Raw genomic sequence first — 19,957 nt, 5'->3', positions numbered from 1 at the left:
GGATTAAAGGCGAGCACCACAACACCCGGCCAATCTTTTATTTCTTATTTACCTTATTTCTAGAGGTGTAAGTGACATATGATTTTATTTTATTTTTTTAATATTTATTTATTATGTTCACCAGAAGAGGGTACCAGATCTCATTACAGATGGTTGTAAGCCATCATGTGGTTGCTGGGAATTGAACTCGGGACCTTTGGAAGAGCAGCCAGTGCTCTTAACCTCTGAGCCATCTCTCCAGCCCCCTGACATATGATTTTAATTCACACCTTAACTGTACCCGAATAACCAGGACTGGTCAAATCCATAGCAATATTGGATGTTCTGAAATTAGGGATTGTTGTTGTTGTTTGTTTGTTTTTCAAGACAGGGTTTCTGTAGCCCTGGCTGTCCTGGACACACTTTGTAGTCCAGGCTGGCCTCAACTTCACAGAGATCCGCCTCCCTCTGCCTCCCGAGTGCTGGGATTAAAGGTGTGCGCCACCACACCCAGCTCTGAAATTAGATTTGAATTTGCAATAGGCAAACCAAAAATTTTAGGTTAAATATGTCCCCCAAATAAACAGGAATAATAAAGACCTCCCACCATCAAACTAATCCCGCTACCTTCATCTCAGTCTCCCCACTGCCATTAAGGCCTGCTCCAGTTTCGCCTTATTGTAACCTTACCACCTGCCCGAATATTATTTATTTATTTATTTATATTTATTTATTTATTTATTTTTAAACCATCTTTTCATTCATTCACTTCAAAATCCTGTAGACCACACACTGGGTGCCACGTCTTGTGATCGGGGCTCTAGGCACCTTCATGGCCAAATATGAGGCCTCATTTTCACATTTTCTTTTTAGCACATTTTAACCCCCCTTTTCTTTCAGAGACCACAGAACTACTTCAGTTCCCATCGTCCTTTGTGCTTACCCAATAGGACTACAATTCCCAGGAGAGTCAAGGTACCAGGGGCACTTTCTCTTTTCTCCCTACTTCCTTCCGGGTCGGAAGGTCACGTCCTGCATTTTTTTTTTTAATTTATTTTTTGAGTCTTTGATTTTAACGACGCCAAACACAGGCCTTAAGCAAGACTTACTGGAAGTTGTTTTTAATATTTTTTTAAAACAATCGGTGTTTTGCGACTTGGATTTTATGAGTTCAGTAGCGGTAGGCTGTCCCCCATAGTTTCGTTCCGAGAGCGCCATAGTGGTACTACAACTCCCAGCGTCCTCCGCGCGCAAGGCCTGCTACCGCTCCCTAGAGGGTGTAGCTCGAGTCTCAGTGTGGCCTACAACTTTCAGCATTACCCGACGGGGGCTCGCTCCCAGAGAGGACTATACTTCCCAGCGGGCAGCGCGGCAGTCAGGGCCATCCGCAACGCTGCCCAAAGGACCCTTGGGCAAGCGCAGGCTGTCCGTGGCTCTGCCCGAAGGACCTCAGCGGTCGCCCATGCCGAGCTGAGTCCGCGGAGCCGCGGCCGCTTCCCGTCGCCGTCCGCCGCCGCCGGCTTTGCGGCTCGCCGCCCGCCGGGATGCTGGAGGAAGCGGGCGAGGTGCTGGAGAACGTGCTGAAGGCGTCATGCCTGCCACTAGGCTTCATCGTCTTCCTGCCCGCCGTGCTGCTGCTCGTGGCGCCGCCGCTGCCCGCCGCCGACGCCGCGCACGAGTTCACCGTGTACCGCATGCAGCAGTACGACCTGCAGGGCCAGCCATACGGTGAGCGACCCCTGACCTCGTCTCCTGTCGCCTCCTTCTCTCCCACCGCCACACCGGTCCCCCCAGTCACTGCGATCCTCTCATTGTCATGCCGAGGACTCCCGACTGTTACCCCGATTTCCCCACTGACATACTGATCCCGTTCCTGGCAACCCCACCCTCACCCTGTCACCGGACCGCCTGCTGTCACACTGACTCCTGTCACCCCATCCCATCTTCGCTACCCTGATTCCTGCCTCTCCTCGATCCCCTGTCACCCTGATCCTCTCGTGTCACTGGTTGCCCCCAGACTTCTCAGGCCCGCCTCTGCACCCCAGGCCTGCTTTTTGGGGCCCCCGGGGCCTTGATTCTTACAGCACCACCCTTTCACCTTTTTGCTCTGTTCCCCACCCCTTGTCAGGGTTCTCTGGGGGTCAGTGTCCCCACACCTAGGTGCTGGGTTTCTCAAAGCCTGCTTTCCTGCTTGTGGTATCAGGCCTTCCAGAACCTTCTGGTCTTTGATTTGCCTTCTAGTCTTGATACTCAGAATGCTCCTGAACGTCAATTGCCCGGCCCCCAGCATGTGGGCCAGCCTGGGTCTCTTTACCCCGGCCACTATACATGGATCCTATGTGCCTTTGTGCTCGGAATTATTCATAAAGCAGTGTTGCCACATCAGGAGTCATGTGGCTGCCCCATCTTGGAGGGGCCCAAGCGGAGGAGGTCAGGTGGCTGCCCTAGCACCTTGCAGGGTCCTTCCTGGCACCCAAAGCATGCTAGGGTGAGGGTCTCATCCTAGTCCAGGTCCACAGGGCCAGGAGTAGGTGGCCAGGCACCCCTGGCGTGGTTAGCACTTGCTTGTAGTTCTTTGTGGCCTGGCGCCTGGCACCTTCTCAAGTGCCACCTGCTAAGCTGTCCACTGTGCGGTTCCACTTGTGTGGCTGGGGAACACCCCCACAAAGCCACATAAAGCCAGCGGTCACTTGAGATCCTACTACAGTTGTTCCAGAGCCTTCCATGGTCCAGAGGGGCAGTCAGTTCTAGGTCACTCGTCCTCCTAACTGCTACACACACCCACAGCCCCTTGGGTGGGCTAGCCTGTGAATGAGCTCTCGGCCTCCTAACTGCTACACACACCCACAGCCCCTTGGGTGGGCTAGCCTGTGAATGAGCTCTCGGCCTCCTAACTGCTACACACACCCACAGCCCCTTGGGTGGGCTAGCCTGTGAATGAGCTCTCGTCCTCCTAACTGCTACACACACCCACAGCCCCTTGGGTGGGCTAGCCTGTGAATGAGCTCTCGGCCTCCTAACTGCTACACACACCCACAGCCCCTTGGGTGGGCTAGCCTGTGAATGAGCTCTCGGCCTCCTAACTGCTACACACACCCACAGCCCCTTGGGTGGGCTAGCCTGTGAATGAGCTCTCGGCCTCCTAACTGCTACACACACCCACAGCCCCTTGGGTGGGCTAGCCTGTGAATGAGCTCTCGTCCTCCTAACTGCTACACACACCCACAGCCCCTTGGGTGGGCTAGCCTGTGAATGAGCTCTCGTCCTCCTAACTGCTACACACACCCACAGCCCCTTGGGTGGGCTAGCCTGTGAATGAGCTCTCGGCCTCCTAACTGCTACACACACCCACAGCCCCTTGGGTGGGCTAGCCTGTGAATGAGCTCTCGGCCTCCTAACTGCTACACACACCCACAGCCCCTTGGGTGGGCTAGCCTGTGAATGAGCTCTCGGCCTCCTAACTGCTACACACACCCACAGCCCCTTGGGTGGGCTAGCCTGTGAATGAGCTCTCGTCCTCCTAACTGCTACACACACCCACAGCCCCTTGGGTGGGCTAGCCTGTGAATGAGCTCTCGGCCTCCTAACTGCTACACACACCCACAGCCCCTTGGGTGGGCTAGCCTGTGAATGAGCTCTCGGCCTCCTAACTGCTACACACACCCACAGCCCCTTGGGTGGGCTAGCCTGTGAATGAGCTCTCGGCCTCCTAACTGCTACACACACCCACAGCCCCTTGGGTGGGCTAGCCTGTGAATGAGCTCTCGGCCTCCTAACTGCTACACACACCCACAGCCCCTTGGGTGGGCTAGCCTGTGAATGAGCTCTCGGCCTCCTAACTGCTACACACACCCACAGCCCCTTGGGTGGGCTAGCCTGTGAATGAGCTCTCGGCCTCCTAACTGCTACACACACCCACAGCCCCTTGGGTGGGCTAGCCTGTGAATGAGCTCTTGGCCTCCTAACTGCTACACACACCCACAGCCCCTTGGGTGGGCTAGCCTGTGAATGAGCTCTCGGCCTCCTAACTGCTACACACACCCACAGCCCCTTGGGTGGGCTAGCCTGTGAATGAGCTCTCGGCCTCCTAACTGCTACACACACCCACAGCCCCTTGGGTGGGCTAGCCTGTGAATGAGCTCTCGGCCTCCTAACTGCTACACACACCCACAGCCCCTTGGGTGGGCTAGCCTGTGAATGAGCTCTCGTCCTCCTAACTGCTACACACACCCACAGCCCCTTGGGTGGGCTAGCCTGTGAATGAGCTCTCGTCCTCCTAACTGCTACACACACCCACAGCCCCTTGGGTGGGCTAGCCTGTGAATGAGCTCTCGGCCTCCTAACTGCTACACACACCCACAGCCCCTTGGGTGGGCTAGCCTGTGAATGAGCTCTTGGCCTCCTAACTGCTACACACACCCACAGCCCCTTGGGTGGGCTAGCCTGTGAATGAGCTCTCGGCCTCCTAACTGCTACACACACCCACAGCCCCTTGGGTGGGCTAGCCTGTGAATGAGCTCTCGGCCTCCTAACTGCTACACACACCCACAGCCCCTTGGGTGGGCTAGCCTGTGAATGAGCTCTCGGCCTCCTAACTGCTACACACACCCACAGCCCCTTGGGTGGGCTAGCCTGTGAATGAGCTCTCGTCCTCCTAACTGCTACACACACCCACAGCCCCTTGGGTGGGCTAGCCTGTGAATGAGCTCTCGGCCTCCTAACTGCTACACACACACACAGCCCCTTGGGTGGGCTAGCCTGTGAATGAGCTCTCGGCCTCCTAACTGCTACACACACCCACAGCCCCTTGGGTGGGCTAGCCTGTGAATGAGCTCATGTTTGCAGGAGACCATATGCGTGACGTGTGGCATTCTTACCCATCCTCGGCTGGATATGAACTAGTGGTCCCCTGCGTCCTGTCTGCGCCCCTGGGGACCCGTGATGGGACAGCCAGCCGGAGCTGGTCTTGAAAAACCCTGGGCATAAATCCCTTGGGCTCCCCTCAGCCTCGGCCTGCTCCCTAGCCTCACTGTGGCTCCCCTTACCCAACTTCCCCTGGGTTTTGTTGAGAAATAAATGACTCTGATGGGAAACGAGGCTTGTGGGGTGTGACCGAGGCCACCATCCCTCCTGCTGTGGACTCTGGCCTCCTCAGGACCTACCTTCTTGGCTTAGTGGAGTTTGGGACAGGACTTCGGCATCTTGTCATTCTCCCGAGTGGCTCAATGGCCCTGAGGCTCAGCTTCACCTCTTGAGCCAACCAATGAGGCGTGGCCTCCCCGCTGGTTGTGGATAAAGTTTTATGGGCACACAGTCACTGACACCACTGAGCTGAGCAGCCAGCAATGGAGAGCCGCATGTTGACTATGCCTGCACCTGCCGTCGTGGCACGCCTGAGCCGACCCTGCCATCCTCAGGGGGTGGGGCTGTGACCCTGGCTAACCACGGTTCAGGTCACAGGGCCCTGGCTTCCCTCTTGTTTTGGGGAGTCTTGGGGCTGCCCACTGGGGCTCTATGTCACATCCCCACAGGGAACAGAGTACCATGTGCCCTGCCATAGCCCGTAGCCTTCTAGGGGACACTCTAGGGACCTGGGGAATAGCTGGCGGCTAATCAACAGGTTGAAGAGGGAGGGGAGTTGCCTCTCCCTGGAAGGACAGAATTTTTACGGGGTGCCTGGCCTGTGCTGGCTTCTAGGAAACTTCCTAGCGGCCCCCTGCCCCACTCCTACCTCTGAGATTCTGTAGTCCCAGTGAGTGGGCTCAGGACCTCAGCTAGCCCTGGGCCTGAGGCTCCCTGTGGGCCCAAGGGATGGCCATTTTTATCTTAGTGTACCACAGGGTCTCAGCCTATGGGCGTCAGGTCCTCATCCAGGTCTCTGGGGCGCTGTTTACCCCACGTGGTTGCATTGAACTGTCCCAGACCCAACCATCGTGTGCCTTCGACATTTGGTCCTTTGATGAAGGAGGGTTTCATGGTAGTTTCTGTATCGGTGTCCAGGTGACCACCCTGGAGACCACAGCAGGATCGAGTCCCCTCCAGTCTGTGTAGTCACGCTCTAAGGGTGCTGGCTGCCATCACTCTTGTGAGAGTTGAACATTTATGAAGCACCTGCTGTATGCTGTGCCACCCAGCCTGCCTGTAAGTGGGTCCCAGGGCCCAGAGGACTCCACTCCCTGGAGGGAGCTGCTCGCTGGGGCACCATCGGTCCGTGCGGTTCACCTGTAGTCTGAGACCCCTCAGGGCCCGTCTGGGCCTCCCGTGGTTGTGAGGCAGGTGTGGAGGAACTGGATGGAGTTTGGAGGTCAACGGCTGGGCTGTGATGGGTACAGGGAGCCCAGTCATGACGCCATGACGCCACGCCCCCCACAGGCACACGGAATGCAGTGCTCAACACAGAGGCGCGCACGGTGGATGCGGATGTGCTGAGCCGCCGCTGCGTGCTGATGCGGCTGCTGGACTTCTCCTATGAGCACTATCAGAAGGCTCTGCGACAGTCAGCGGGCGCCGTGGTCATCATCCTGCCCCGTGCCATGGCTGCCGTGCCCCAGGACGTTGTCCGGGTGAGCCCGTGTCACAGTCGCCATCCCTGCCCCTCAGGTTGCGTCGGCTGTGTGTCCTTGGGCACTTGCTTTACCTTTCTGAGCCCCACAGAAGGTGGTTTGTCCCGGGGACATTGGACTGACTCCTCCATCTTTATTATGGGAGCTGAGATGGGGAGACGCCCTGGGGCGGCTGCCGTTTCCTGAGCGCATGTGTCCTGAGCGCATGTGTCCCCACAGCAATTCATGGAGATTGAGCCTGAGATGCTGGCCATGGAGACCGTGGTGCCCGTGTACTTTGCCGTGGAGGACGAGGCCCTGCTGTCCATCTACGAGCAGACGCAGGCCGCCTCTGCCTCACAGGGCTCGGCCTCTGCCGCTGAAGTGCTGCTCCACACGGCCACCGCCAACGGTTTCCAGATGGTGACCAGCGGGGCTCAGAGCCAGGCGGTGAGCGACTGGCTGATCACCAGCGTGGAGGTGAGCCCCACCTCGCCATTCCTAAGACCGCCCCAGGTCCCCTGCATAGGCTGTGTGCCCTGATTCCAGAGCTCCAGTCCCCACGGGAGGTGGCAGTAACCAACCGAGGAACTTTCCTTACTTCAGGCTGGAGGTGGGGCTCAGTGGGCCACGCTTGCCGGGATCACTGAGGCCTGGTCTCCAGCCGCAGCAGGTAGCCAGGTGTGGTCACACAGGCCTTGAAGGCTGAGGCAGGAGGGTCAGGAGTGCAGGGCCGTCCTGAGCTACATAGTGAGTTCAAGGCTGGCCTTGAGATGTAAGAGACCATGTTTTAATAACCAGAAAAGGACACTGCAGTTTTTTAGTTCTGGGGCCAGGGCTGTTCTGAGTCTGCCCTGTGAGGGAGCTGCGGGTGAGTGGGTTGGCCACGGGAGGACTCGGGATGAGTGGGAGGCCAGCCCAGGCTGCAGACCCAGTGCACACTGCGTGGTCATCTGCAGCGTCCCACAACTCCTGTGAAGGTGGGATGGGCAGGCTGTCACTTAGTCATGTAAAGGGTCCTGGGGACTTGGCCTCTGCAGTCTCACTCTGCAGCCCCTTCCTGGGCCAAGCAATTTGTGCGCTTGTCCATTGGAGGGCACACAGCATGGCCACACCAGTGTTTGGGTTCTAGAAGCCTCTGCATTGTTCTGTACCCCCGGAGGGACAGGGTTGAGGGGACAGTCAAGCTTTGTGTGCTGCCAGTGCCTTCCCCTGGTGTCAAAACTCACAGCACAGCAGGGTGGCCCTTAGGAGCCACAGCCAAGCTGTCCTGGGCACCGGGGCCATCGCTGTCTCTCTGCAGGGGCGGCTGACGGGGCTGGGAGGCGAGGATCTGCCCACCATTGTCCTTGTGGCTCACTACGACGCCTTTGGGGTGGCCCCGGTAAGTACCCCAGTACACAGGACCAGGGACACACAGATGCAGCAGGCAGTGGCTGCCAACTGCCCGTGGCCCTTTTTTGTTTGTTTTGAGACAGCCTCTCTGCAGCTCTGGCTGTCCTAGAACGTAGAGAAATCCCCCTGCCTCAGCCTCACAAGTGTTGGGGTTAAAGGTGTGGCCCACTGGGTCTCCCTTCTAACTGTTTGTGCCCTGTGGCTCTGGCACCGAGCGTGTGGGCCTGGCCTGCAGGAGGCGTGACTTATGGGTCTTTTGCCCACAGTGGCTGTCTCTGGGCGCTGACTCAAACGGGAGCGGCATCTCTGTGCTGCTGGAGCTGGCTCGCCTCTTCTCGCGCCTCTACACGTACAAGCGCACACATGCAGCGTGAGTGCCACAGGGGGCGGGGGAAGTGTCTGAGCCAGTGTCTCCCCTTTGTGCTGACACCCCTGGGTGGTGCTCTGTGGAGAGATGGGCCCGGAGCAGCATCACTGGTCTCCACCCACTTGGTACTCAGCAGCTGTTACAGTCACGCGTGTCTGAGGTGCCATACAGGCTTGGCTGTGGGTCTGGTCACGTGAGAGTGGGTTCAGCCTTTGTGAGCTGAGGCACACAGGTGGCCCCAGGCCACCTCGTGGTCACAGGGTGGCAGTAGGACACAGGACGATAGATCTTAAGGTGGGGCTGAGGGAAGCATCTCTTCTTTAAAGCTGTGAGGCAGGGCTGGAGAGATGGCTCAGTGGTTAAGAGCACCGCCTACTCTTCCAAAGGACTAGGGTTCAATTCCCAGCACCCACATGGCAGCTCACAACTGCTGTAACTCCGGTTACTCTGTTACTTTCATACTAATGCACATAAAATGAAATTAAATAAATTATTTAAAAAAAAATAAAGCTGTGACGCAGCTTTCTTCTTGCCGCCCCAGCTATGTCTGTCCCTCATGGCCTGCACTAGCGCCCTCACCCTGTCCTGGCTGGCTTGGCAGCCCTGTGTGACAGTGGCCAGTCAGCGATACAGGTCAGGGACAACCTGGGCTCAGTGACCTGGCTGTGGTTCCCAGGAAGGTGAGGGTGTGGGACACCTGTGAGATCTGAGGACCATACAGCTAATTTGTGGGGCAGCCAGCTTTTGGCATCTGGAAGCGTGAGCAGCCTGAGTTCCTTCCTCTGTGTGAGGTTGAGTCCTGAGCTGCCTCCCCTGGGGCCCCTGCAGCATCTGGGACATGTGTAGCTGTCAGAGTTGGGGAGCCCCTGTCCTGGGGTGGTGGGGTATTACCTGGTTGTGGGTCTGGAGAGACCTGAGGTTCCCAGCATCCCATTGGTAACCCGTATCGCCCTCGTGACCTGTGCACCTGCAGGTACAACCTCCTGTTCTTCGCCTCTGGAGGGGGCAAATTCAACTACCAGGGCACCAAGCGCTGGCTGGAGGACAGCCTGGACCACACAGGTGGGCGGGGCCTGGGAGCCGACTGATGGGCGGGTCTGGGTTTGGTGGGCAGGGCTTTGCCCCTCTGACACTCCCACTCCCACCCACAGACTCCAGCCTGCTGCAGGACAACGTGGCCTTTGTGCTGTGCCTGGACACTGTGGGACGTGGGAGCCACCTGCGCTTGCATGTGTCCAAGCCGCCACGGGAGGGGACGCTGCAGCATGCCTTCCTGCGGGAGCTGGAGACGGTGGCTGCGCACCAGTTCCCCGACGTCAGCTTCTCCATGGTGCACAAGAAGATCAACCTAGCAGACGACGTGCTGGCCTGGGAGCACGAGCGCTTCGCCATCCGCAGGCTGCCCGCCTTCACGCTGTCGCACCTGGAGAGCCACCGCGCAGGGCCACGCAGCAGCATCATGGATGTGCGGTAAGTGGGACTGGCCGGAGACCACGGCCTGGGCCTTCTGTGAGGGGCGGCGCCTGGGATTCTGTGGGGTTCTCGGGTTCCCTTTAGAGCACGGGGGTGGGGTGAGAGTGGGGGGTGTAGCCATTAGCAGGAGCTTCCTTATGGGAGACAAACCACCTTCCAGATCTTTCCTGGGTAGGAGCAGCTTCCAGAACAGAATTTGTGATGTCCTGTATACCAGATATTTACATTAAGATTCATAACCGGCCAAAGCTACACAGAGAAACCCTGTCTCAAAAAAAAAAAAAAAAAAAAAAAAGATTCATAACCGGGCGTGGTGGTGCGCGTCTTTAATTCCAGCACTCAGGAGGCAGAGGCAGGCGGATCACTGTGAGTTCGAGGCCAGCCTGGTCTACAAAACGGGTCCATGACAGCCAGGGATACATAGAGAGAAACACTGTTTGGAAAAATCTTAAGAAAGAAAATTCATACAGTAGTGAAATGTCAGTTATGAAGTAGCAACAAACTTGGGGGATCAGGACAACACGAGGAACTATGTTAAAGGGTCACAGCATTAGCAAGGTTGGGAACCACTGCTCTAGAACCTTCCATAGGGGCACCTTTTGGTGGAGCAGCTTTCAGAACCCATGGGGGGGGCACCTTCTAGAACCTTCTAGAGCCTTCAAGTCAGGTGGTGGTGGTGCATTCCTTTAATCTCAGCACTAGGTAGAAGCAGGCGGATTTCCATGAGTCTGAGGCCAGCCTGGTCTACAAAAGCGAGTACAGGGTAGCCAGGGCTTCACACAGAAACCCTGTCTCAAAAAACAACAAAAAAGCAGTCTCTCACGGAGGGATGTGCCCTTCTAGAGCCTTCCACAGAGCTGGTGGGGGAAGAGTGGTGACATCTTCCTGGACAGTCCCTGGAGTTCCCTTCTAGAACTTTCTGTAGCAAATAATTTCTAGAGCCCTCTTTAAGGGCCACCTTTCACCACCTTCCCAGGAGAGAAGGTTTTGGGTGTGGCATAAGCTGATGACCTCTTTAAGGAGGAATAGAGCCGGCTTCTAGAGGTCACATGGCCTGACCATGGCTGGATGACTTCATGGCAGAGGGCGGGTGTGTAGGAAGGCCACCAGCCAGTCACACACCTGGAAGCTAGCAATGAGGAGCAGGGACCCTAGGATTCAAGTCAGGCTGGCTGCTGGGTTGAAGGAAGGTTGGATGCTCACCCCAAAAGGGGCCCTTGTGTGGCTGTTCCCTTTGGGGCGTCCTGGGCCCTGCAGATGCTGTCATATCTCCATACCATGGTGGTGACACCCTCACCACATTGGACCTTGGCTGCCCTGGGTGGGGGCCTTGGTCAGACACACTCAGCCCCTGTGACCAGCTCCTCAGAGGCACCAGGGACTGCCTGCCCTGCCTGAGAAGCCTGTCCCTGTGTCCCCAAGGTCCCGGGTAGACTCCAAGACCCTGACTCGAAACACACGGATCATCGCTGAGGCCCTGACACGGGTCATCTACAACCTGACAGAGAAGGTGAGCCATGTGGTCCTCGCCCTGCCCGTGTGGTACACACAGCCCAGCGGGCCACCTCACACCCTGCCCCTCCCTCTACAGGGGACACCCCCAGACATGCCGGTGTTCACGGAGCAGATGGTAAAGTGTGGGGCATTGGGTGGGACCCCAGGAACTACTGCTGTGACCCCGGTGTGACCCCAGCTTGCTACACCCCAGCAGGTCCAGCAGGAGCAGCTAGACTCAGTGATGGACTGGCTCACCAACCAGCCTCGGGCAGCCCAGCTGCTGGACAAGGACGGCACATTCCTGAGTACACTGGAGCACTTCCTGAGCCGTTACCTGAAGGACGTGCGCCAGCACCACGTGAAGGCTGACAAGCGGTGAGCAGCTGCTGCCCAGCCGGGGCGACGTGGGTCCAAAACAGGCCGCGGCACAGCCTGGGTGCCCAGCCTGGCAAGTTTCTACTTCCCTTCTGAGCTATTTCAAGATGTTTCGCTTTCTGAATTGAGCACTTTATTTTTTTTATTTTTTTTTATTTTTTTCAGACAGGGTTTCTTTGTGTAGCCTTGGCAGTCCTGGACTCACTCTGTAGACCAGGCTGGCCTCGAACTCACAGAAATCCTCCTGCCTCTGCCTCCCGAGTGCTGGGATTACAGGCGTGCGCCACTGCGCTCAGATGAATTGAGTGCTTTTTTTTTTTAAAGTTATTTATTTATACAGTATTCTGCACACACACCAGAAGAGGGCACCAGATCTCAGTATAGATGGTTGTGAGCCACCATGTATGTGGTTGCTGGGAATTAAACTCAGGACCTCTGGAAGAACAGACAGTGCTCTTAACCTCTGAGCCACCTCTCCAGCCCCAGAGCTCTAGATCTATAGTCTGGGCAAGCCTCAAACCTGTCATGCTCCTGTGTCAGCTTCCCAAGTGCTGAAACCCCAGCATAGTTGTCTGAGGAGTCTGTGGAGCGGCACTGAGCCAGGGCTGTCTCTGTGCAGGGACCCCGAGTTCGTCTTTTACGACCAGCTGAAGCAGGTGATGAGTGCATACAGGTGAGTGCTGGGCCAAAGCCAGGGGACCGCAGTCTGCAGGGAGGCCGTTGTGCCATTCCTCACCCCACGGGCTGTCCCTCAGGGTCAAGCCAGCCATCTTCGACCTGCTGCTTGCCGTGTGCATTGGGGCTTACCTCGGCATGGCGTACACGGCCGTCCAGGTGAGCTGCTGTGCCGGGCTCTGGGTGGGGGTGGGACAGCTCTGGTGTCCCCATCTCCTCACACGTTGTGTCCCCCACCAGCACTTCCACGTGCTGTACAAGACGGTGCAGAGACTGCTGCTCAAGGCCAAGGCGCAGTGACAGCCGCTGTGCACAGGCGGCCCAGGAGGGACTGGCCCAGGCACCCGTAGTGCCAGACCGAACCACAGAGGGTTTTGATGGGTCACTAGGACACCAGGAAGCCTCTCCTGGTCCATTTCCTTGAACTTCTCTGGAGGAGAGCCCGGCCCGCCCGCAGATGAACTCACTGGGACTGAACAGCGGCCCGGGCCACGTGCACTGAAGGGCCACACGTCAGTGCTGGCTTCCCCAGTGGCCGGGTCCCAGCAGCCTGCCCCGTGTGTCTCCCTGTTCCTCCCCAGACCCCCGCCCCGCCTGTTGTCACTTCGGCTACCACTGAACCCACCTGGTCCCCCAGCTGGATCTGAGCCACCCTGGGTTCCGGCCTCCACGTCCCATCCCTTCTTGCAAGTGTCCCTTTTCCCTCGGTCCAGGTGCTGGTGGCAGGGCAAGAATTAGCCCTTGGTCGGGAGCGTGCAGCCCTGAGATCTCCCTACCTTCCCCACCTCGTCCCCCACCTCAGTGTCCTGCCTGTGATGTGTGGCTCCCTGGGGAGCCAGCCCCTCTGTCACAGCGTCTGATAGAACAGCTAGGCCCAGCACAGCCCTGGGTGTCCCCACCACCAGGACAGCTTTGGGAGGGAGGGCGGAAGGGGACATCCGTGCTGGCAGTCGACCTCAGGGACCCCACAGTGAATTGATTCGATAGCAATATGACCCAGGCGGTGTCAGGCTAGGAGGGCGCCCCAGCCCATTGCAGGCCGCCTCTGTCCTGCCGCAGCACTGTGGGAGGAGTCAGCTGCTGCCCTGGCCCTGGGCACAGCCACCTGCTGCCCGACTGTGCCCTGGGTCCAGCCCCCTCTCCACTCCTGTCCTGGCAGCTGGTTACGGGTCTGAGGCCAGTGCCACCCTGTCTGCCATTGGAAAAGTCACACAGTGCATGTGCCACCTCCTCTGTTCTGACAGGTCATGGGGGAGGGTGACAGTTGATGGCTAGGGTGGCTGGGGGTCTGCAGTTGGCGGGTTACAAAATAAAAGCCATATTGAAGGACCTCGCCTGCAAGTGTCCTGGGGAGTGTCTGCTGTCCCGGGCTCGTGGACACACCACTGCAGGCCCTGCCTGTCGCCTTGGGTCCTTCAGCAAAGACTGCTTCTTGGCACTGTAGGCTCTCTGTGGCACAGACGTTGGGGACATGACCCATGGGGCCTGGCTCCCCCCCCTGCCAAGCTCACGCCAAAGCCCTGTTCGTCATGAGAGCCCGGGCAGGTTTGGGTCTAGCATGGCACAAGTCCTTGTCTTATAATACCTGTCAGCAGCAAAAGGTCCGTTGCTGCTGCGAGGGTGGCGGCCTGTCTGCTCAGCTCGCGACAGGATTGCTTCCTCACCTTTAACTACCCAAGGGGGACAGACCCAGACCACAGGCACTCGGAGCTGGGTCTCTTCCTTCTGTGTTTGTGATCACGGAGCCTGGAAAAATGGGGGGTCTGGATTCAGGCAGAGGATGGTGGCGGGGCCAGATCTTGATGCTCAGCTCTTGAGTCCAACATGGAGGTGGGGACACTTTAACCAAAGGTCCCTGGGGCCTTGGGGCTGTTAAGGATCTGCACTGAGATCCCGCCTGTGCCAGGATCCAGGCTTCTGAGGCTGCACTTGCAAGTGTTGCCCCACACCACTACCATCACATGCCAACTTGCGATAGAGGCTCTCCTCTGTGAGGCCCAGGGAATCAAACTCAGCTGGTCAGGCTTGGCAGCAAGCACCATTGCCCACTGAGCCCTCTCGTCAGCCTCGGTCCTATCTTAGTCAGGGCTTCTGAGCTCTCAGCCAGGCTCTGGCCTTGGCCGCTACAACTCAGGTTACTGGTGCATCTGCCATACCCTGCCCCTGAGGGAGGATGCCACTGTATATTCTCAGCTGGCATTGTAGCAATCCTCCTGCCTCAGCTTTCTAAGAGCTAGAATGACAGGCCTGCACCACACTGGCTACATAGGCTGGCCATGGTGGCACATGACTGTCATTCTGGCACTTGAGCTGAAGGTAGGAGGATCAGTTCTAGGTCATCCTTGGCTACATGGTGAGTTTGAGGCCAGCCTGTGCTACATGAGACCCAGCTTCAAAAACTAAGAAAGGTTGTAAATCACTGGCAACCATAGGTGCCTGCACTGGGCTGCACAGGCGGACACTGGTGACACAGCTGGTCCCAACCTATGTCCTCAGGGAAGGGTGGCCAGGTGACAGATGGGTGCCAGATCTGGATCCTGAGAGGAAAGGGGCCCCTCCCACCCCTTCACTGGTCTCAGTCAGGGTCACTGTTGGGAGAGAGTTTGTCCTCTGGGAACCTACGTCCTCCACAGTGGGGAGTGGATGCAGGCCAGGGCCTCTGTCCAGCACCCTAGACGGTGGATAAGCCCTCCAAGCTGGCCACTGAGGCGGAGGTGAGCTCCAGAGTAGTCTACTCCTCTGAGGGTACAGGCAGAGGACACGTCCGTGCAAAGGCCAGCCAAGGCGCATAACACGCACACACTCGTGCACACACACGGGTTCTGCCTCCCATGGACCAGCAGCCACCAGTCTCTTGCAGCATAGCTATGGAGACGTCAGCTCCTGCAGGGTTTGGAGGTGTCAGAGGAGTCTCCCAAACAGGGTCTAACATGGTTGAGGGGAGCAGCACAGTGGAGCCAGCCTCCTCCCTGCCATGTGTTTTGGGGACAGGTGTCTTTAAAACTGGGCACAATGACTGAAGCTCATGACCCCAGAGCTGATGTTGAGGCAGGTGTATGACAGCTGCGGGGCAGATTGCAGGACCCCGCCTTCAGCCGGCATCCTCAGCTCCCGGGAGGCCTGGTCCCCTCTTTTGATGATTTTTAATGATTCTCACAGCTCAGAGGCCCACGGAGCTCCCAGCATCCTACTCTGGTCTCCATGGAAACAGCTCGTCTGAGGACCAGCCTCAGCATCTCCCAGCCTCCTCAGCCAGCCAAGCAGGCAGAGGATGAGATGCTCGTATGTGACCCCTGACCCTGGGCCTCACCCACCCTGCTCCTAAGCCAGCCTGGATGCGGTGTCTGCGGGGGAGGGGGGAGGAGGGGTTGGTGGCATCTAGCCGCCATAGTGAAGCCAAGCCCACAGGAGCCACTCCCTTCTCTCCCTAGTGCTGATAGCAAATGGGGAGGTTGAGGCACTGATGCCTGAAGGATCATGGGAGACATCTAGGCTTCCAGGACTGGCATTAGACTCCGACACCCTTGCTGTGTGACCCTGCACAAAGGATCAGTCACTCTGGGCCTCAGTTCCTGTTCTTTAGAACAAACTACAGGGTCTGGAGAGACAGCTCAGGGGTCACAGCACCGGCTGCATAGGCACCAGCTCAGTTCCCAGCACCCACACAAAACTGCAGCTCCAGGAACCTGATGCCCCCTTCTGGCCTGTGTGGGTACTGCACATGGGCGCAGACAGGCAGGGAGGCAACATTGCCCCACATAGGTAAATCTTTTTATAAAAACAAATGATAGGAACAGGACTCTCCTACTTAGTTCTTTTATGTATTTGAGACACTGTCTCATGTAACCCAGCTTAGCCTCCAATTCTCTATGTAGCCAAGGATGGCCTTGAACCCCTAAGCCTCTTGCCTTTACCTCCGCTGGAAACAAAAACCCCCAATTCAGTTACCAACACAGAGAATAGTTAGGGGCGGTGGTAGTGCACAGCTTTAATCCCAGCACTCTGGAGGCAGAGGCAGAAGGATCTCTGTGAGTTCAAGGCCAGCCTGGCCTACAAAGTGAGTCCAGGACAAACAGGTCCACATGGAGAAACCCTGTCTCACAAATCAAAACACACACACAAATAGAATATTTTATTGCAATAATTTAAAACAAATGCACAAAAACTGATAAATAAAATATTACCTGTTATTTTTTTGAGACAGGGTCTCTCGACATAGCCCTGGCTGGCCTGGAATTCACTATGCAGCCCAGGCTGGCCTCGAACTCACAGTAATCCCCCTGCCTCTGTCTCCCAAGTGCTGAGATTAAAGGTGTGCACCACCGCACCCAACAAGCATCGTGTTCTAACTACATACAGCATGGGCACGGGTGGTGTCTTTGACACAGGCAGCCATGGCACCAGGAACTTCAATTTAAAATAAAAATATGAGTTGAGCATGGTGGCACAGGCCTGTCACCCAGGAGTCAAGAACTGAGGCAGGAGGATTGCTTTCAAGGACCAGCCTGGGCATCTGCTTCTGTCCTGGAACGGCCTGTGAGTTTCTCTGCCCTCCTTAGCTGTCACTCCCCTGCCCTCTGTGTCGGTGCCGCAGGCTGACTTTCACTATGTACCTACAGTCCCCTTCCAGAACTGCTCATTGCTTGCTGACCCGTTTTGTCTTGACACAGGCTCTTACCATGTAGCGCAGGCTGGCCCAGAAATCCTGCCTCAGTTTCTCCAGTGTACCTGGCTGAGGGGCAGACCTCATGGCTGCTGGTGACAGACACACCAAGGATGCCAAGGCCAGCGCGGGGAGACCTGACAATCTTTCTGAGGGGCATGTCCAGCCTGCAGCCCCCAGACCTTTAGGACCTCTGGGACTCGGTTTCCCCTTGAGTCGCTATGTCTTGCGAGGCCCGAGCCTCAGTTCCCCTATACTCTTCCAAGGCTCAGGCACCCCAGGGCCTCAGTTTCCCCGAGGCCGGCGCCGCCCACCCTGCAGTGCCCACGGCGGCCACCGGGGGCGCTGTGGCTCAGTCGCGCGCGGGCGGGGCCGCTGATCCAGGGAAGCGGCGGAGGCACCGCAGCTCCTGCCCGGGCCTGGCCGGTGGGCGGCAGCGGGCCCGAGCGCCCCGGGGCGCGGCCCGACGGCATGAAGGACCTGGACGCCATCAAGCTCTTCGTGGGCCAGATCCCGCGCCACCTGCACGAACAGGACCTCAAGCCGCTCTTTGAGCAGTTCGGCCGCATCTACGAGCTGACGGTGCTCAAGGACCCGCACACCGGCGTGCACAAAGGTGGGCACCGCGCCCCACACCCCACGCCCGCCCCTGCACCCCGCCCCCTGCACCCGCTTCTGCATCCCGGTACCCTGCGTCTTGCACCCCTGAGGGCCCCTTTGTACCCTTTTTTCTACACCTGCACTCCTCTAACCCTACACCCCTCTCGCACCTGAGCCCTCTGGGACCCTCCCCCACACCCCTCCTCTTGCACCCCTGCATCCCAGCCCCCACTCACCTTCCTCTGCACCCTCCTCCGCCCTGGGGGTGCCGCTCTCAATCCAGCTGCCCCCTCCCGTCCTCCGCCCCCTCTCCCTCCCTCCTCCCCACTCCCTCCTCTTCCAACGCTCTCCGTCATCTCCCTCCATCTCCCTCCTCTCCCTGGGCATCTTCCTCTCTCTCCCCTCTCCCTCCCATTCCCAGACACCCCCCTCACTCCCACCCTGTGCCAGGAGCACCAGGAACCCTATCCTCCCGGTCCCCTACCCCCCCACCCCACCCCAATTGCTTTCTGTCCCTTTGGCCCTGCCTGGAACTTCCCACCTCGGACCGGCAATCCTGCTCACAAAGCCGGGCTAGCTCGGCTGCGGCGGGACACATGCCCAGGACCCGGGGTTGAGCGGTAACTACAAAGACGCAGGGGTTTGGGGAGGGGGGAGGGGAGTGAGGCTGCGGCCCAGAGGATGTGGGGACCCAAGCAGTCCTCCCTGGGTGGTGCCATCTTGCTGATCCTCTGCACCCACCCTGAGCTCAAGTGGGACCTGGCTAAGCCAGAGCTGAGGCTGAGACAATGCGAGGTCCTCTGGACAGAGCCCGGATCCCGGTGGTGCCTGAGGAGGACGGGCATGGATGGCCTCGACAGCAGGTGGCTGAGGAACCTGGCTCTCCCTCCCATGGAGGCATCTGGGAGGACAGGGTCGCCCCACTCTGCTCCATTCCAGGCCCCAGTGTCTCAGTCCAAGGTTGAGACCAGGGTCTCCATTATCAGCAGGACCCCAGGAGGGACCTCAGCGCCTGGCGTGGGCCTGTGGAATGAATGAGGAATTGGGTGAACGAATGAATGGGCAAAGGAGTGAGAGGATGGACCGATGAATGAGAGGGAGCGTGCATGAGTGAACGCCTGAGCCAACGAGCGAGTGCAAGACCCTGGGGCTGGCGGCCAGCTGGGCCTGAGGTTGGGCTAGCTCCAGGGCAGGGGGGACCCCTCTGCACCTCAGTGTTTTACTCAACCACTGACCTCATTCTCAAACAGATGAGACTGGAGATTTCATTTAAACCCTTGATTCTGTGCTCAGGAGCCTAGGGTCTGGCTTAAGTACTCGTTTCTAGAAACTTCTGATGGGAACCTGGAGGCTTCGGAGGGCAGTGGTCTGCGTCTCCAGGATAAACATGGGTGCTGGCGTGGGGGCCCCCTCATCTTCCCTTAGGCATTCCAGACAGGAGACAGCAAGGCATGAGGGCCTGAGATAGAGCCGTGAGGCCTGCGGACCTGGAATTGTTTCCTTTCTGGTATTCCCAGGGGGTCTGGGGACCGGTTAGGGACTTGGCTTGGGGGTGGGAATTTCGGCAGCAGAGAGTCTTGTTGGCAGTGCCACTGGGGACTAGAGGAACATAGCCTCCCAGGTAGCACCCCGGTGAAAAGGAGGGATCCCTCAGGCCAGCAAAAGAGGGGCTTAAGATCCTGACAGAAGTCTGTATTGGAGGCCAGGGACAATGGTGTTTGCCTGCCACCCCAAAACTTGGCATGCTTAGGAGGATCAGGAGTTCAAGGTCATCCTCGGCTACATAACAGGTTCAAGGCTAACCTGGGCTACTTGACCCTGGCTCAAGAAAGGTAGATCTGTTTGGGTCTCTGCTGTGTGACTGTCAGCCAGTGGCTGCCCCTCTCTGGGATTCAGGAAAAAGAAGACAATGAGTCAGGGCTGGTAACTGCACAGAGCAGAGAACCTGGAGCCTCCTGGCAGTATTTCTTTTTTTTTTTTTTCTTTAAAGATTTATTTATTTGTTATGTATACAGTGTTCTGCCTGCATGTGTGCCAGAAGAGGGCATCAGATCACATGATAGATGGCTGTGAGCCGCCATGTGGTTGCTGGGAATTGAACTCAGGACCTTTGGAAGAGCAGCCAGTGCTCTTAACCCCTGAGCCATCTCTCCAGCCCCTCCTGTCAATATTTCAGTGGATTTGTTTCTGGGGTGCATCCTCGAGATAGCCCATAACAACATGGGTGGGGTCCCAGGGTGAACTAGGCCCCCAGTTGTTGGACAGAAATGCAGAAAAGGGAGGGTGGCTTAAGAAGAGATGGGGGCTCATGGACCATCCAGAGAGTTGGGGCTCCCTCAGCCAGGCCTCAAAGTCCCCCATCTTCCAGGGAGCACAAGTCGCCCCTTAGGG

General features: G+C 57.7%; 2 protein-coding genes across 7 annotated transcripts in view; both read left to right on the top strand.

The window, feature by feature from the left end:
* Window positions 1–1,320: 1,320 nt before the first annotated feature.
* NCLN (nicalin) lies at window positions 1,321–13,633 on the top strand. 2 transcript variants are annotated; one of them, XM_084796499.1, is made up of 13 exons: window positions 1,321–1,707; window positions 6,352–6,542; window positions 6,762–7,001; window positions 7,825–7,905; window positions 8,183–8,286; window positions 9,257–9,345; window positions 9,435–9,753; window positions 11,179–11,266; window positions 11,348–11,386; window positions 11,468–11,628; window positions 12,248–12,301; window positions 12,384–12,462; window positions 12,544–13,633. In XM_084796499.1, the coding sequence occupies exons 1-13, from the start codon at window positions 1,524–1,526 to the stop codon at window positions 12,601–12,603; spliced, it is 1,689 nt and encodes a 562-aa protein (XP_084652625.1). In that variant the 5' UTR covers window positions 1,321–1,523; the 3' UTR covers window positions 12,604–13,633. The 2 variants fall into 2 exon arrangements, with proteins under 2 accessions (XP_084652625.1, XP_084652626.1); XM_084796500.1 differs by having other exon boundaries at window positions 1,330–1,707; window positions 11,465–11,628.
* A 3,704-nt stretch (window positions 13,634–17,337) lies between these two features.
* The window catches only part of CELF5 (CUGBP Elav-like family member 5), a gene marked incomplete at its 3' end in the record, with an annotated part of 23,110 nt that continues 20,490 nt past the window's right edge, over window positions 17,338–19,957 (top strand). For 3 of the 5 annotated variants that reach the window (XM_084796515.1, XM_084796516.1, XM_084796517.1), the window contains exon 1: window positions 17,346–17,582. In XM_084796515.1, coding sequence (XP_084652641.1) covers window positions 17,438–17,582 — 145 coding nt within the window. In that variant the 5' untranslated portion in view covers window positions 17,346–17,437. Of the gene's footprint in view, window positions 17,583–17,913; window positions 18,187–19,957 lie in introns of those variants that run through there. The other 2 variants (XM_084796520.1, XM_084796518.1) reach the window with 2 other exon arrangements.

This window comes from Acomys minous, assembly GCF_964271855.1.
Source record: "Acomys minous genome assembly, chromosome: 9".
NCBI classification, from domain to species: domain Eukaryota; kingdom Metazoa; phylum Chordata; class Mammalia; order Rodentia; family Muridae; genus Acomys; species Acomys minous.
The sequence above is the reverse complement of the archived record's forward strand: the minus strand, read 5'-3'. Positions and strand labels throughout refer to the sequence as shown.